This window comes from Erpetoichthys calabaricus, chromosome 11 (genome assembly GCF_900747795.2).
Source record: "Erpetoichthys calabaricus chromosome 11, fErpCal1.3, whole genome shotgun sequence".
Classification (NCBI taxonomy): domain Eukaryota; kingdom Metazoa; phylum Chordata; class Cladistia; order Polypteriformes; family Polypteridae; genus Erpetoichthys; species Erpetoichthys calabaricus.
The window spans coordinates 81,319,848-81,337,449 of NC_041404.2; the positions used below are offsets into that span (position 1 = coordinate 81,319,848).

At 36.1% G+C, this 17,602-nt stretch overlaps 1 protein-coding gene across 1 annotated transcript in view; it reads right to left on the reverse strand.

Moving 5' to 3' along the window:
* Positions 1 to 391: 391 nt before the first annotated feature.
* dnajc18 (DnaJ (Hsp40) homolog, subfamily C, member 18) overlaps positions 392 to 17,602 on the reverse strand; it is a 71,052-nt gene continuing 53,841 nt past the window's right edge. Inside the window, exons 6-8 of the mRNA XM_028813456.2 lie at positions 16,390 to 16,499; positions 3,547 to 3,719; positions 392 to 1,134 (exon numbers count right to left, since the gene is read on the reverse strand). Coding sequence (XP_028669289.1) covers positions 1,010 to 1,134; positions 3,547 to 3,719; positions 16,390 to 16,499 — 408 coding nt within the window. The 3' untranslated portion in view covers positions 392 to 1,009. The remainder of the gene's footprint in view (positions 1,135 to 3,546; positions 3,720 to 16,389; positions 16,500 to 17,602) is intronic.

Genomic DNA, 17,602 nt, shown 5'->3' on the forward strand with positions numbered 1-17,602 from the left:
GCACCCTCTAAAACATATTCAGAACTCTTTGGTCCAACAATTTAATGGATTTCTATGCAACATTAAAAAAATGCCCTGCCAATTAAAATAAATTAATAAACTACATTACAAATAATACTTTTAATGATAGTGTTTAAACAAAATTAAACAAAAAATATAACAATTCCAACAGTGCATACTGCAGCAAAAAAAACAGCAACATGCATGGTGTGAAATGTCTGCCCAGACTGATTTACTTACTGTACAGGCAGTGAAGTCTCGGGCTCACAATTTCAACTACAAATGAAAACAACAGATTAATGTGTAGCAAAATTAGTACACAAAATAGTAGCAAGCTGGGAACTTTAAAATTCTGAATCGTTAAAATACACTGAAAACAATGGCAACACACTTAAAATCAAAGTCTGTTTATTTGTTTATAATAAATACATTTGTAACATTAAACTACCCTTAAGCTGTTTTATGCATGATAACTTATGTATTCCTGAGTTAACAGCAACTAAAAATAGCATATAATTTTCCTCATATTAAATTGTCACAAAATATTAATTTCTGTGACAAATGATGCAATGCCAGTTACTATAGTGGAGTAGCTTGTGAAATATGAATAACTGATGTAAATCTTCACATTTTCCTATAACTATTCCTTAATATAAGGAAATTTTAAATAATTACTATTTGAAAACACCTTATCAGATTAAGGTGTAAATATAATCTCACCAAACAAATTAGCCACATACAGTATATCAGTCAGTCAACCAATGTGAATATTAAACTACCTTTCATAATAAAGACATGCTTGCTTCTTTTCTCTCCTTTTTTCTTTCCCCGTTAGACTGAATACTTTGTTACTTTTTTAATACAACCAATACAAGTAGCAGCTTTTTAAAATGAAAATGAGGCTACTATCTCAAACATATGCATTTTAACATATTTACAAGATTAGAAAAAAATCACTGCCCAGAAAACAAAGATCTGTAAGATGTAGTTTTAGTCTCAAATTTCAGTTTCATCCACCTCTTCGTTTCCCAGCTAGCCTGTGCAGTTTTTCACAGTTATCGAGTTTCATTGAATCTGCTTTCTGCTTGAGCCTCTCATCTCTGTACAGTCTCCCAAGGTTAGCCAAGTCAGATTCTGGAAGAGACAACATTACCAGTTACTCATCCCAGGCAACTGCATTGCCATTTATGCATGATCTCTTTTACAAAGTCCACTGGTTCTAGTTAGGATCACTGGGAGGAACTATCCCAAGTATTTATTTAAATCATTAGTTAAGTGTTACTTAAGATTATGAAATAAATATAATTTGTGCCATAATAAAACAAATACAATGGAAATAATGAAAAAGTACAGTGATATTTATAAATGACAATTGTGAAAAACTTATAATTAAATAAAAGTTAACAAATTTTTATGAAATAAAATGTTATTTTATTTTGGCTCTGCAATGTGGGCCCCCAATCTTAATTATTGCAGGTTTTACATCAAAATGGCCATATTCTCCAAAACTGTTTTTTTTATGTAACTAATGGACTATATAGAGATGCTCTAACATTTTCAAATGACAGAGTGATGGTAAACGGCCAAGGCTTAAAAGAAATGTCAGACTGAACAAGAGTGAAGTGCAATATGGGAAAGCTGAAAGGTAATGTAGGAACTTAGATGTTTTGTATAGCCAGTCTGTTTGCAGCTTAGTTCTTTTTTTTGATCCCAAGGGAATTGACCTTGAGCTTGCATGCCAACATTCCTGTGTTTTGAGAAACTATAAAAAGATTAGCCAATTTGCTAGCAGACAGAAAGTTAGGTGAGAATGGGGTAAGAAGGTGGCTGTCTTTTTATTGGAACATTTTTTACTAAGAGTCTCGATTCCGTTTTTAGTACAGTTCAGTTGGGGCTTTGTTGAAAAATGAAGTGTTTGTTTGCTGCCTTTTGCACTTTTGAGAGAATCCATGGACATTTAATTGAAGATTGTAACCTGCTTAGCTGCTGGACACCCACAGAGGAACTCTGTCTACAGGAAGAAATCATTCCATTCATTTTTTGATTAATAATATATAATCTATAAACTAAGGAACTGGGCCATCTGGGACTTAATGAAGATTGTCTGTACAAGTCTTTGTTTGTATTGCTGCTATTGAATATTATGTCCATTTGATTACTAGTGTTATCAAGAGGTTACGATTCCTTGTCTAGCTGTTGTCCCATCAGGACACAGACTATGCTTTGTAAAGTTCCCTATTGGTGGTAAACTGGGTTGAAGCAAAGGAGTAAAAATAAATGAAATTCCCAGTCGGCAAGCAGCTGGTCATTAGAACAAGACAGGAAAGAGGATACAGATAATAGATAGAAAGAAATGTCACATCCAGCTATCTCCCATCAAGAAAAGAACCTAAGAGGTTATATTGGTACCTTTCGTATTAGGTACACATCATCGATGATCTGACAAGATGATAAAACAGGCATTTTATAGCTCATTGATTTTGACTGAAAAAATGACAAAATAAACATGAAAAGAGGCATTCTGAAATAATTTGTGCTGGCATCAAAACAAACAATCTAAAATGTAAAGTTCAGGAAACGAAATAATGCATTTGTTCAAAATAATATGTATTTTGCTGTGGAGCTTTGTGAATATTTCATTATTTTTATTCTTACAGTAAGTATGACAATGCATGTAGACACAAATGATAAGCCTCTTAGTAAATATGTATGTCTTATTTACATTAACAGTGTATAATACATTAAATATTTGTTTTCGGTACTTCTTCATTACAGGATGCCAAGAAATAATGAGCAAAATTTTAGAACACAGTATTTAAGATGAGAGTAAAGATACAACCCTAAAACATAGGCTGAAGAGAAAAAAGGATTATGATGTAAAAACATAACTGAAATTAACCGACAGCATACTGCTGACCCCTCTGGTCTTGGTACCCTATAATACGCCCATGGTGCTTTGCTAATTTAAGTTTCAAAAAGTCTATATAAAGGCTACGAGATTTCTAAGTATGATGCAGGATAGCTGGTGACTATCCTGAAATCACTGGGCAGGAATCACCTATGGATATGCCATTCCACCCCATGACATACACGTCTATGCTTCAGGACTCTGTAAAATTGGGCCAATTTACAGATGTCAATTAACACACATGCACACCTTTGAAGTGTCTACAAATACTGGAGTACCTGTAGAAAACCCAGATGGACATGGTGAGAATGTGAAAAGCACACAGGCAGTGGGTAGGCCAGAAAATTCAATTTGTATTTCTGGTGCTGTAATGAAACACTTAAGACGGCACCAAAGTATCTCCAATAAATAATCACTTAATATTACCTAGAAAAGTTTAAGTGTCTGAAAAGGCAGTCATTTTAAAGTGTAAAGATGCAAGTATTATACTTAACTATAGTTCTTATTGTCACCTTTCTACATAAAATGTAAGGATATCACTTAAAGTGATGATTAAAAAAAACAAATACTTGCTTGGTCCTCTTGAACACTTTGTTCTTATTTTTCTTTTCCTCGTGTTACTTTTACTTAAGACTTACTTTGTTGTTTTTCCTTCCAGCAGCTTGTTTGTAGATAGTCTATATAATCAGTTTCAATACTTTTTTCCAGCTCTTGCAGAGCATCTCCTTTGTATTCTTTTTCAAAGCCTTTTTCCACATAATATGGCACACCTAGAGCTTCTGTTTCTCTTGCAACAACAAGACCTAAAGACCTTAAAATAAACCATAATTAGACACCTTTTACATTAGATAATGAAACATTACAACATTTTAAGTTTAAATAACACTAACTATGCAGTTTATTTTGTTGAGGAAAGAAAAAAATCTGTTATGGGGACTCTTATATTTTATAAAATATATACATTTGCATCTTTTTCAATAATAAACATAATATTGGCCAAAAGTTTGGCTCACTTGTTAAAAGAACTTTTTAAACTTTATATACTAAATTAATGTTCAGACTGATGGAGCTGAGACACCATTTGTCATATTTCAACACTGCTGACTAAACGTACACTGTGAAATCAGTAGGAAATAGCATACATTTACAATGCTGAATATGCATAGAGCAGAAAGAATAATGAAATCGTATTTAACATTATAAAAATACCATTGTTATGGCACACAACTACCCACTACAGTCAAAATAAGCACAGAAGTCTATTAAAATGTACTTGCCTATTGACTACTGCTCACCTCCAGTTTAGCATAATGCACATCAGGGATCTTTAGAGGTTATGCAAGTAAGTCAAAGGTGGAATAATACATCCAAGCTAATACTGCATTTCACAATGAGAACATCATGCCAGTGAACAAGCAAAATGGAGGTAGTGCTGTGTGAATGCCTTGCTGTACAAGGGCCTGGGCAACTTGCAATCAACTATACACCTAAGGATTCCTTTAGTAGAATGTTGGCCATCAGGTGGTGAGCTCTGTCTCACTTTATCTATTAAAAATGACTGTGAACCCTCAAGTGATGCTGCTGAGTGAAGTTTTCCGCCTCCACTGTCACCTGGCCATAAATCAATGATAATGTTAACAGACTTCTACTGCTAGGACCATTTATGTTAGTAAGGTTGAAACGGTTTTGTTTTACTGTGAGTTTTAATAAATCTGTAATTGATTTTCTAATTAGAAATTTGCCCAGACCTAAACATTATCAACATATTATGTTAGGAATTGAAATAAGTAATACATGCAGAAATATCTACAAAATTTCAATGAGTTGAAGTCAAGAAATGTTGGGCCAAGAAGCATGACAATGACTGACCAATACTAATAGAAAATATCTGGTTGTAGTTTAGCAAACAAATTAAGCATGAAAATTTCATTTTATTTGTTCACTTAGGGACTTTTTAAATCTAATATTAAATTTTAAATGAAGATCTGATAATATTTACTGTGGAAAATATTCAGTAATGCAGATGATGAAATAAGGAAAGCACTTTTCACACGACTGTATGAACATCATATGTTGGTTTTATGTAATACAGCAGACATTACACATACAGTCATATGAAAAAGTTTGGGAACCCCTCTCAGCCTGCATAATAATTTACCCTACTTTCAACAAAAAAGTAACAGTGGTATGTCTGTCATTTCCTGGGAACATCCAAGTACTGGGGTGTTTTCCGAACAAAGATTTTTAGTGAAGCAGTATTTAGTTGTATGAAATTAAATCAAATGTGAAAAACTGGCTGTGCAAAAATTTGGGCACCCTTGTAATTTTGCTGATTTGAATGCACGTAACTGATCAATACTGATTCCTTGCAACACCAAATTGGTTGGATTAGCCTTGAACTTCATAGACAGGTGTGTCCAATCATGAGAAAAGGTATTTAAAGTGGTCAATTGCACGTTGTGCTTCCCTTTGACTCTCCTCTGAAGAGTGACAGCATGGGATCCGCAAAGCTATTCCCAAAAGATCTGAAAAGAAAGATTGTTCAGTATCATGGTTTCGGGGAAGGCTACAAAAAGCTCTCTCAGAGGTTTGAACTGTCAGTTTCAACTGTAAGGAATGTAATCAGGAAATGGAAGGCCACAGGCACAGTTGCTGTTAAACCCAGGTCTGGCAGGCCAAGAAAAATACAAAAGCGGCAAATGCGCAGGATTGCGAGAATGGTTACAGACAACCCACAGATCACCTCCAAAGACCTGCAAGAACATCTTGCTGCAGATGGTGTATCTGTATATCGTTCTACAATTCAGCACAATTTGCACAAAGAACATCTATATGGCAGGGTGATGAGAAATAAGCCCTTTCTGCACTCATGCCACAAACAGAGTCACTTGTTGAATGCAAATGCTCATTTAGATAAGCCAGATTCATTTTGTAACAAAGTGCTTTGGACTGATGAGACAAAAATTGAGTTATTTGGTCATAACAAAAAGCACTTTGCATGGCAGAAGATGAACACCGCATTCCAAGAAAAACACAGGCTACCTACTGTCAAATTTGGTTACACAGGGGTTGGATATTCCAACAAGACAATGACCCAAAACACAGTTCAAAATCTACAAAGGCATTCATGCAGAGGGAGAAGTACAATGTTCTGGAATGGCCATCACAGTCCTCTGACTTGAATATCATCAAAAATCTATGGGATGATTTGAAGCAGGCTGTCCATGCTCGGCAGCCATCAAATTTAACCAAACTGGAGAGATTTTGTATGGAAGAATGGTCAAAAATACCTCCATCCAGAATCCAGACACTCATCAAAGGCTATAGGAGGCGTCTAGAGGCTGTTATATTTGCAAAAGGAGGCTCACCTAAGTATTGATGTAATATCTCTGTTGGGGTACCCAAATTTATGCACCTGTCTAATTTTGTCATGATGCATATTGCATATTTTCTGTCAATCCAATAAAGTTTATGTCACTGCTGAAATACTACCGTTTCCATAAGGCATGACATATATTAAAAGGAAGTTGCTACTTTGAAAGCTCAGCCAATGATAAACAAAAATACAAAGAATTAAGAGGGGTTGCCAAACTTTTTCATATGACTGTATGCATATTTTACTATACAGTATTGGCAGGGTGATACATTTACAAACACAAATTAAAAATGTTAATACAAAGTAGTCATTTACTGTGCCAGTGACTGAACTGAGCAGGTGAAGGGCCAGCATGACTGTCACATGACCAGGGAGTTCCCTTACCCTCCCCAATTGCCTGTGTTCAGCCTTTCCTTTTGATAGTGCTGCATCGACTCTAAGTAATGAATAGCTCTTTGTTTTTATAATGTAATGGAACTGTTAGCTGGCAAAAATGAAATGATTATTTCACCTTTAGTTTCTAATTAGCTACAACTACAACTAAGTGCTTAGTGATGAAAAATATCATGATGGTTATCACTTTCATCATCACCATTTCAGAAGCTCTGGTTCAAGACTCTATCAAGTCTGCATCTCATTTAGTAGTCACTGTCTGCTCATTATATTATTAAAATGCCAATGATTTTATATACTACCATTGGCAGATGTCTTTAGATTTAATTTCATTCAAATGCTAATGACGCTGAGCTGTGTTTATTAATAAGACAGGTTAAAACAACTTTAGTTATGTTATGATTTAACTACATTAGTGCAGTAAAACAGTGGATAGGTGAAAGGTTTTACTGTAATTCAGAAAAAAAGAGTAGTTTTTAACTCTGTAAAAAAGGTCAAAACTGATATTTTTTAATATTTAAAGTTTAAAAGTTGGATTTCCTGAATCCACACACAATTTAGCGGTTTTCTTTGACACATGTCTAACCTTTAGTCTTCGCAATGTCACCAGTTTTTATCCCATCTGATAAACATTAAAAAAATGAATCCATTTTCATATGAAAACAAATATTACCATAACATAAGGTTCATGGAATTGGTGAAACTCATTTATAAAAAAAGGGGGTTCAAATGATTTGCTTCTTCTACTGTTAATTAAAAGATACATCATCAATCACATTTAAATAAAGGTAGAGAATGAAGGACAGGTCAGGTTTATAACTTCACAAAAATGAATAGATAGTAGCATTGATACAAAACCACGCTAGACAACTTTAAAATACTAGCCTACAGACAATAAATAACTCAAAATAAAATCAATACATTAAAAAATCGCAGGTCTTAAGTGCTAGAAGTACCAAGAAAAAAACAAATAATTGGAGTTGTATGGAGCTGCACATAGTTATGATATCACAGCAGTAATAGAAAACTGGCTAAATTTGAGAGACTTGGATAAGTATAACATACATGGATATAAATTTAGGAAAGTTAGGCAAAATTGAAAAGGTGTGGGGTAGCCATTTATGTACAGTGTGTATAGAAAATAAGCACACATTATTTTCAATATCCATTGACCCAAAAAAGCAGGACTTTAATATCAGTGAATATTTGCTTGCTTAACACAGTATGTTAAAACACCAACAAGAGAAGAAGTCTGTCCGGATTTATTATTCGGTTATAATTAAGACAGGATTCAGTGCTTAGTAATGATTGAAATCTTAGGATCTATTATTAGCCATTATAAATAATAGAATGCCATAGCGCTTTGTTTGAGTGTACATTCAAAAACTAAAAACTTTAATTTTAGTAATGTAAACTTTGAGCAGATGCAGCAAAGTCAAAAAAGAGATAAACATAGGTAAATTTAAGTGCTGAGATGCTTAAGAAGCTGTGGTGCAGGTTAAAAGCATTTTTAACACTAAAATTCCTGAAGCTTACAAAGAAAAAGTCTAAAGCCGGGCCACCATAAATTCCTTCGCACCACTTCATCAGCATCTTTGTTTTGTAAATGTGTCAATCAGCACAAGCAGCCTGCTATCCCATCCCCCACTGATGTAGCTGAAGTTAGACGCAAAATTCTCAGAGGTTAAGTTCTTTTATCTGGGTGGGAGGTACCTGGAATTGTATAGGCTAAATAATATATCGTTATTTGGAATACATACAGTTAGGTCCATAAATATTTGGACAGAGACAACTTTTTTCTAATTTTGGTTCTGTACATTACCACAATGCATTTTAAATGAAACAACTCAGATGCAGTTGAAGTGCAGACTTTCAGCTTTAATTCAGTGGGGTGAACAAAACGATTGCATAAAAATGTGAGACAACTAAAGCATTTTTTTAACACAATCCCTTCATTTCAGGGGCTCAAAAGTAATTGGACAATTGACTCAAAGGCTATTTCATGGGCAGGTGTGGGCAAGTCCGTCATTATGTCATTATCAATTAAGCAGATAAAAGGACTGGAGCTGATTTGAGGTGTGGTGCTTGCATGTGGAAGATTTTGCTGTGAACAGACAATATGCGGCCAAAGGAGCTCTCCATGCAGGTGAAAGAAGCCATCCTTAAGCTGCGAAAACAGAAAAAACCCATCCGAGAAATTGCTACAATATTACAAGTGGCAAAATCTGCAGTTTGGTACATCCTGAGAAAGAAAGCAAGCACTGGTGAACTCAGCAACGCAAAAAGACCTGGACGTCCACGGAAGAACAACAGTGATGGATGATCGCAGAATCATTTCCATGGTGAAGAGAAACCCCTTCACAACAGCCAACCAAGTGAATAACACTCTCCAGGGGGTAGGCGTATCGATATCCAAATCTACCATAAAGAGAAGACTGCATGAAAGTAAATAGAGGGTGCACTGCAAGGTGCAAGCCACTCATAAGCCTCAAGAATAGAAAGGCTAGATTGGACTTTGCTAAAGAACATCTAAAAAAGCCAGCACAGTTCTGGAAAAACATTCTTTGGACAGATGAAACCAAGATCAACCTCTACCAGAATGATGGCAAGAAAAAAGTATGGAGATGGTGTGGAACAGCTCATTATCCAAAGCATACCACATTATCTGTAAAACACGGTGGAGGCAGTGTGATGTCTTGGGCGTGCATGGCTGCCAGTGGCACTGGGACACTAGTGTTTATTGATGATGTGACACAGGACAGAAGCAGCCGAATGAATTCTGAGGTGTTCAGAGACATGGGCGGTGTTTCATGATACAGATGGACAATGACCCATAACATACAGCCAAAGCAACCCAGGGGTTTATTAAAGCAAAGAAGTGGAAAATTCTTGAATGGCCAAGTCAGTCACCTGATCTTAACCCAATTGAGCATGCATTTCACTTGTTAAAGACTAAACTTCAGACAGAAAGGCCCACAAACAAACAGCAACTGAAAGCCGCTGCAGTAAAGGCCTGGCAGAGCATTAAAATGCAGGAAACCCAGCATGTGGTGATGTCTATGAGTTCAAGACTTCAAGCTGTCATTGCCAGCAAAGGGTTTTCAACCAAGTATTAGAAATGAACCTTTTATTTTCAGTGATTTAATTTGTCCAATTACTTTTGAGCCCCTGAAATGAAGGGATTGTGTTAAAAAAAATGCTTTAGTTGCCTCACATTTTTATGCAATCGTTTTGTTCACCCCACTGAATTAAAGCTGAAAGTCTGCACTTCAACTGCATCCGAGTTGTTTCATTTACAATTCATTGTGGTAATGTACAGAACCAAAATTAGAAAAAAGTTGTCTCTGTCCAAATATTTATGGACCTAACTGTACATTTCATTTGTGTTCTGTGTAACAACGATGCGGGTAAATGTAGGTTGACAGGAAATGCGAGGCAAGAAATGTTGAACAAATAACTAAAACAGAGACCTTTTTCATGTTATAGTAATAATTGATAAAATGTTGACGTAAAGTGTACAATGTATGAAAACTGAAGTCCAAATATCAAATAAATACTTTTACAAAAGGTATAACAAAACAAGTGCACCTTTATTCAAGAATATAACCAAAGAAAATATTCAATTTACATGTTGCTGTCAATATGTACAAACCGAAACCCATTTATCAATCATATGGTTGGATTAGAGGTAAGAACAGCTGCTTCTAAATCAAGAGGTTGAGGGTTTGATTCCAGGTCTTCCACTCATTTTCTGTTTTGAGTAGTGAGCTTCTATTATTATCACTATTATATATATAAAAAAAAAAACATACATTCGATTTGAGTCTAACATCCATTATAAAATTCTGCTACTTGTAAAAGTAATTTTTTGAATTCAGTTTTATTCTCTCAATCACTTTCACATGGTGTAATAAACTTGCCTCTCCCTCTTCGAGTTGATGGCGATTATCTCCATTCCTTTCATAAGAGCATCAATGGCCACAGTTGGTGCATTGGTTGATGCCGGGTCAGAACTATTTGTTGTATCGGCAATCAAAGATACAATGCCCCGTGACCACTATCAGACTATCATGCGGCATTTGCGCTTTGACAACAGACATCTGTGCTGAACATGTGAAAAACAATAGATTTGCTGCAATCTCAAACATGTGGCAACGTTTTGTTGAGAACTGTGTTTTGAGTTACAACCCAGGGCAACATATTACTGTTGATGAGCAACTTTTTCCAATCAAGGTCCGTTGTCCTTTCTTGCAATATATCTTAAAAACGCCTGACAAATTTGGCATAAAGTTTTGGAATGTGGCACATCTGGAGACAAAGTACATGTGCAATGCTACTTATTTAGGAAAAGATCCCAGTCATCCCACAAGAGAAAGACTTTCCAAGATTATGGTCATAAAGCCGTTTCTGGACAAAGGCAGAACCATAAGAACAGACAACTTCTTCACTTCGCTAATTGCTGCACTGCAATACACCTCTTCGATGGCACCATAAAGTGGGGCAGGAACTTCCATCTTCAGCTAAAGTCACTTCAGTATGCATACAATTCTCCACACTAGTGTTTAAATCTGGCAGTGCCATGCTGACGGTGTATGTGCCCAAAAAGAAGTCTGTCTGCATTCTCAGTACAATGCACCATAACATTGAGATTGGGCAAGATTGGAAAAAATATGTTCAAATGACAACTCATGTTCAAATGACATAGTGTTTTCAAATAATTGCATTTTCATGCATGGATCTGCGTGTGCATGCATGAGAGAGGTAGAGACAGATTTGATATCATTCAAGTGGTCACTGGAATATATAAAAAAAAACTTTTGCAAAGGTAATAAATAAATTTGCAAAAACCTCAAATAAACTTTTTTCATGTTGTCATTATGGAGTGTTGTGTGCAGAATTCTGAGGAAAAAAATGAATTTAATCCATTTTGGAATAAGGCTGTAACATAACAAAAGGTGGAAAAAGTGATGCGCTGTGAATACTTTCTGGATGCACTGTATAACAAAACAGGTGTGCTTTTATTAAAGAATAAAACTGAATAAAAAAAAATTCAAGTGACAACAAGATACCAAGAACACATACTTCACCAGCGTTTGTGTGTCTGCTTACATCCCTTCAGCAATACCTTTTACAAGCAGCAAAATTTTACGCCAGCTGTTACGGACTCAAATCAAATGCATGCTTTTATTATGTAATAGTAATAATAATAGAAGCTCACTAATCAAAATGGTAAATGCGGGGAAGAACCGGGATCGAACCCACAACATCTTGATTTAGAAGCAGCCATTCTTACCTCTAAACCAGCCATGCAATTGATACTTGGACTTCTGTTTTAACATATTGACAGCAACATGTAAACTGAATAATTTCTTTTTCTTTGATTATATTCTTGAATAAAGGCACACTTGTTTTGATATTTGGACTTTAGTCTTCACACATTATACACTTCACCATTTTGTCATTATTACTATAATATGAAAAAAGTTTTCTTTTTTAGTTATGTGTTCAGCATTTCTTGCCTCGCATTTCCAGTCATCCTACATTTTCTGAGATCATTGTAGACACAGAACACACATGAAATGTATGTATTCTAAATAATGATATATTATTTACCCTTTACAATTCCAAACACCTAACTCCCAGATAAAGAGACTTCAGCATCTGACTTGACTTCAGCTGACTCGGTGGGGGATGAGTTAGGCTGTTTGCTGCAGTTGCTGATTGACACATTTGCAAAACAAAGACAATGATGAAGAGGTGCAAAGGAATTTAAGGTGGCCTGATATTATGACTTTTTTCGTATGCTTCAGGGATTCTAATGTTAAATACATTGCAGGACAGGTCCAGAATGTAACTTAGGCAGCGACTGCAGTGAGTGTGCATTGTACACATATAATCTAGGTACTCGCACCGGAGCTTGAATCGAACCAAATGTGCTTGTACAGTTTGAGCACATATACAACTGGTGACTATCATCTAGTGTGAGTAGTCACTTGACCATGACTTCAGGGGAAAAAAAATTACACAAAACAAAATTTAGATGCATACAGGTAAGCAACACAACAAGTGTCATGAAAAGCAAACCTTCTTTGCCTGTTTTCCTGCTACAGTATATCAGAATATGTTTTTCTTCTGTGCAGGTTAACCAATCTGGTATTGAGACGCTGTAGTGTACAGAATCCAGTCAGGGAAGGGCTATGTAATAAGCATGAACCACCAGAGAGCAATGAAGCTTGCATTTTCATAAATCTTGTTGGTCCACACAATAAAATTATCTGGCTCTGCATTTTCAGAAGTATTTATTTGTTGTTATGGGTTGAAAACGCCAGTATAGTGTGGATGAAAGACAAAAATCGGGAAAAATGGTCTGCGTTTTTAAACAAAAAAGTAGTAGTGTGCATGGGGCCTTAAAAGCATTAAGGACTTTAAACAGAACCCTGCTCTGTATATTTTAAGAGCTACAAAGAGAAACAGCTGTAAAATGTGTACAAAACAACTGATTATTAGAGGGCTTATGGGATCAAATGTTAAAATTGAAAATAAGAACACAATTGGAAAGACGTACAGTGGAAAATATTAAAGCTGACCCAAAGAGATTCTTTCAATATTTTAGTTGAAAAAGAACAGTCAAGATGAGGGCAAATGTAGTAGTATGGATGAATACGGTAAAGAATATTTAGGGGTCTATGGCAGTGTATATACTTTAAATAAAAAACAATGTGCTCTGTCTCAGTTGGGATCTGGGTAGGGGATTAGATACTGTACATGTGGTGGTGCGGCCCTGGAGTGTCGAAGGGGAAACAGATACAGCCAGCCAAGTTGGCTTCCTCAGTAACACTCAGGGGTTCAGACTTAATGTACCTACACCCACTATAGTATAAGAGCTGCCTGAGCAGGATAGACAGGGAGAAGATCGAGAAAGAGAAAGGAACAGTGACAACGTGTTAAAAAGGAAAGAGTCCGGAGGTTAAATGGGAGTAAAGAAAAGAACTGGGGTCAGGATCACGGTTGAGCCAATGTTCTAGAATGGAGGCAAGAGGTTGGGAAGTGACCCGGGTGGAGCAAGTGAATGGTGCACCTGAGGCAGGGTCAATCCTGTCGAGATCCAGTTACTACGAGGTATTCCCACTGAATGGCAATGGGAGAAAGGGGCATGACTTGTGGGGTTCCTCGCTGAATGCCTAGGGATGGTGGTAGGAAGTCAAACCAGACTGAAGGATGACTGTGCTTTCTCGTGGAATTCTCCCCTTGCTGTGGAGATCTTGAGGTTTGGCAAAGGAGACATCAGTTTGAGTGGATACACCATAGCTCTTTATGGTTTTTATCAACAGATTCTGTCTGTGTTTTCGTCCATGGATTTTAACTGTTTCTTGATTTATTGATTATTTATGGCATTTTAACCTCCACTAGAAACAATGTGGATAATTTTTAAATTAATTTAAAGAAGACCGTACTGCACTTTGTGGTTGAATATTGTCTGAATTAAAAACACTGAGCACTTTTTGCACCATCCTTTGCTCTGTGTTTCTTTGTGTTGTCATTGCCCAGTCTATCTCGATTTACGACTATCGATGTCTGGATCCAAAATGAGTGTGTCAGCTGCAGGCAACCCGGACTTCACAATGAACTTAAGTATACAGTACAGGTAATGAAATAGACAAATGTTCCAAGTTCATTTTTTCTGAAAGGTTTGTATTACAAAGTCGATAACCTCCTAACAGCTACTAGGACTATTAAGGAGGATCCGAGATATTTGAAAATTGTAGAAAGAAAGAATGGTTAGATTAAAAAGGCTGACACCAAAAAAATAAGCTATTTAATATAATGCATATTTTCCAAAAATCACTGCACACTAGAAATATTCTGAAGACTGAGAGGTATCAAATGTTATCCTACTATGTAAAAAGGTGATTGGAACAATCGAAGTATCTATAAGCCAGTAAATTTAACATTTAAATTAATGGAAGCAATTGTTAAGGAAACGTTTGATCAACATCGGTCAGGAACAGGTGTATTAGGGCACAGTTTGCATGGTTTTGGGGATGGAGATTGTACTTCATGAATATGCAATAATGAGGAAGCAACAAAAGCTTATGATCACAGTGTTAAATGTGATATTATTTAATCTGATTTTCTGAAAAAAACTGATGAGATACCACATCCATCCATCCATCCATCCATCCATTTTCCAACCCGCTGAATCCGAACACAGGGTCACGGGGGGTCTGCTGGAGCCAATCCCAGCCAACACAGGGCACAAGGCAGGAACCAATCCCGGGCAGGGTGCCAACCCACCGCAGGACACACACAAACACACCCACACACCAAGCACACACTAGGGCCAATTTAGAATCGCCAATCCACCTAACCTGCATGTCTTTGGACTGTGGGAGGAAACTGGAGCGCCCGGAGGAAACCCACGCAGACACGGGGAGAACATGCAAACTCCACGCAGGGGGGACCCGGGAAGCGAACCCAGGTCCCCAGGTCTCCCAACTGCGAGGCAGCAGCGCTACCCACTGTGCCACCGTGCTGCCCGAGATACCACATCTCAGAGAAAAAATGAGAAAAATGAGAAAAGAGAAAAATGATCAAACTTAAAGACGCTGGTTTTCTAGGCACTGCAAATCGATTGATGAAATATTACCTTAAAAGCCAAAAGCAAACAGTTATGGTATGAGAAAATACTTCTGAATTAGGCAAAGTTAAAAGTTGTGCCCTTCAAGGACAGTTCAATGCTAGGGCTGCTGTTCTTTCTAAGATATATAAATTAAGTTGCCAAAATATAAATAATAGGCTGGTTAAGTTTGCAGATATCCCAATGTCACCCAAATAACTATAGGGGTACCTTAAATAGATACAATTTAATGTTATTAAATTTTAGGTACTGTATGCAGGAACAAAAGATGTTTAATAGAAATGTACAAAATTGGTTAGGGTGTTCTGATAATAAACATTGTGAGAAATTATGAAGGTAATAAATATGGCAGATCCAGGTGTTACTTTAGAATGATTTCTTCACCAAGATCACAGAGACATAGATGGAAATTAGTTTAAATAGTAAATTACCATTAAAACTTGTGTGAAGACAGAGAACCATAGATATATTGAACAAGTTATTGAGTGGTATGATAGACAGTAATACTTTATAGAGATTTTCAAAACTGATGTTGATGTTTATTTGGAAGAACTAAATGAACAGAGATTGATAAGCTATGTTTTCCTGAATGTCCTGTTCTTACACATTTTTGCAATGTTCATGTAGAATTTCTCCGAGAACTCCCATTTCCTCCTACATCCAAAATGCATGGAAATTAGATGGATTGGCAATTTTAAATATGCTTGGTGCTAGAGAAAGAGTAAGTATATGTTAATGATATGATGAACACATGCAACCTTCCTAGGTCTGGTTCCTACCTTTTGCCCATGGTCATGGGACAGGCCTCAGAAACCAGGGTACTTTATGTTTGATTTTCTCCAAGCACTACAAAATATTTCTGCTTCACAGCTTTATGGCTTCAAGGAGGCATGTTGTGTCCATTCTGCATTTGGTCTTAGATATTAAAAACCGCAGAATGCATATATGTTGATGAGGATTTTTAGCGAATCACAAATGTCAAAGGATTCTGAAGGTAATTGTCAAAGAGTTTAATTCAGTTGGTAAGGGGAAAAACCCCAAAACACTCCCATACTGTGAAGTTAATATACTTACGGCTTGTAGAACAGACTATAAGGAGGATTGGTAGACATCAGTTGAGTAATAACAGATATAAAGACCAAAACCAGTACTGGGAGCAGCTGAAGAAATGCTGTAAATGTGTTCTTTAAAATACAAGAAAAACAAACAAAAAAAAAACTATTAGATTTTTGTTTTACTACACTCTTCAAAAATAATACTCCTTTGGAAAATACACCATGTAAAGCTGGGTTTTACACATCTAGTATTGAGGAAAAAAAATAAAGCCAATTACCTGAATTAATGGATTTAAACTGGTTGGCTGGCTGCCCACCCCAGAAGGTCCATTATCCTATTTTCCATGATATACATATGGGGCACTTGTTGAGCTGATATCAATTCCTCCCACCACTATCAGTCTTCATCCCTTCTAACCTTCGCCTCCATCTCCTTCAAAGTGTGTACATTTCCTACATTACCTTCATATTTTTTTACTCTATATGACAAAATTACCACAGGTTATTTCTTCTCACCCACACACCTTTTGCCTGAATTCTCTTCTCAACTTTGTACTTATCTTTTACTCCTTCACCTCTGACCATCACTTGGTTTATATTTTACTCATTTCCAGGATTTTCACTTCAACACTACATATTGTGGATTCCTGTTACATGTATTTTTCTGGTCTACAAATATGCATTGCAGCTTTTTTTTATTTAGTGTGATGTATTTTTTCCATTTGCCTCACACAGAAGATTAATATCACTTTCCCCTACAATTTCCATTCTTAAAAGCTTGACTTTTCAAAAACTGATCACATTCCAAAGAATCTCCTTTTCGTGTATTCATTCAATTGCAAAATCTAGTAGAAACCTCTACTACCTCACAATATAACTGTACAGGTATCTAAGTAATTCATCTCGAACACCTTTTGCTTTCATAATGTGTACGTCCAGTTTAATCTGCATCTTTACCTTTCCTTACTTATCTATTTGAATTATTTTGTAATCACTTCATTTGCTAACTTGTGACTAGGTATATTTTTTCTAACTTCTGTCATATTTTTTTCAGTATGTTCCTGATAACCCCTTTATGAATTAGAATTTATCCTACGGCCTTTTGTAAGCAACTTAGGCTATCTACATGTCAATGACTACCTCATTCTTAACTACTGAATCTCCATTTTCTTTCAGAATTCTCTAGCTCACTTGAAATTTCCTTTCTGTTAACATCTTTTGACTTTTTAACA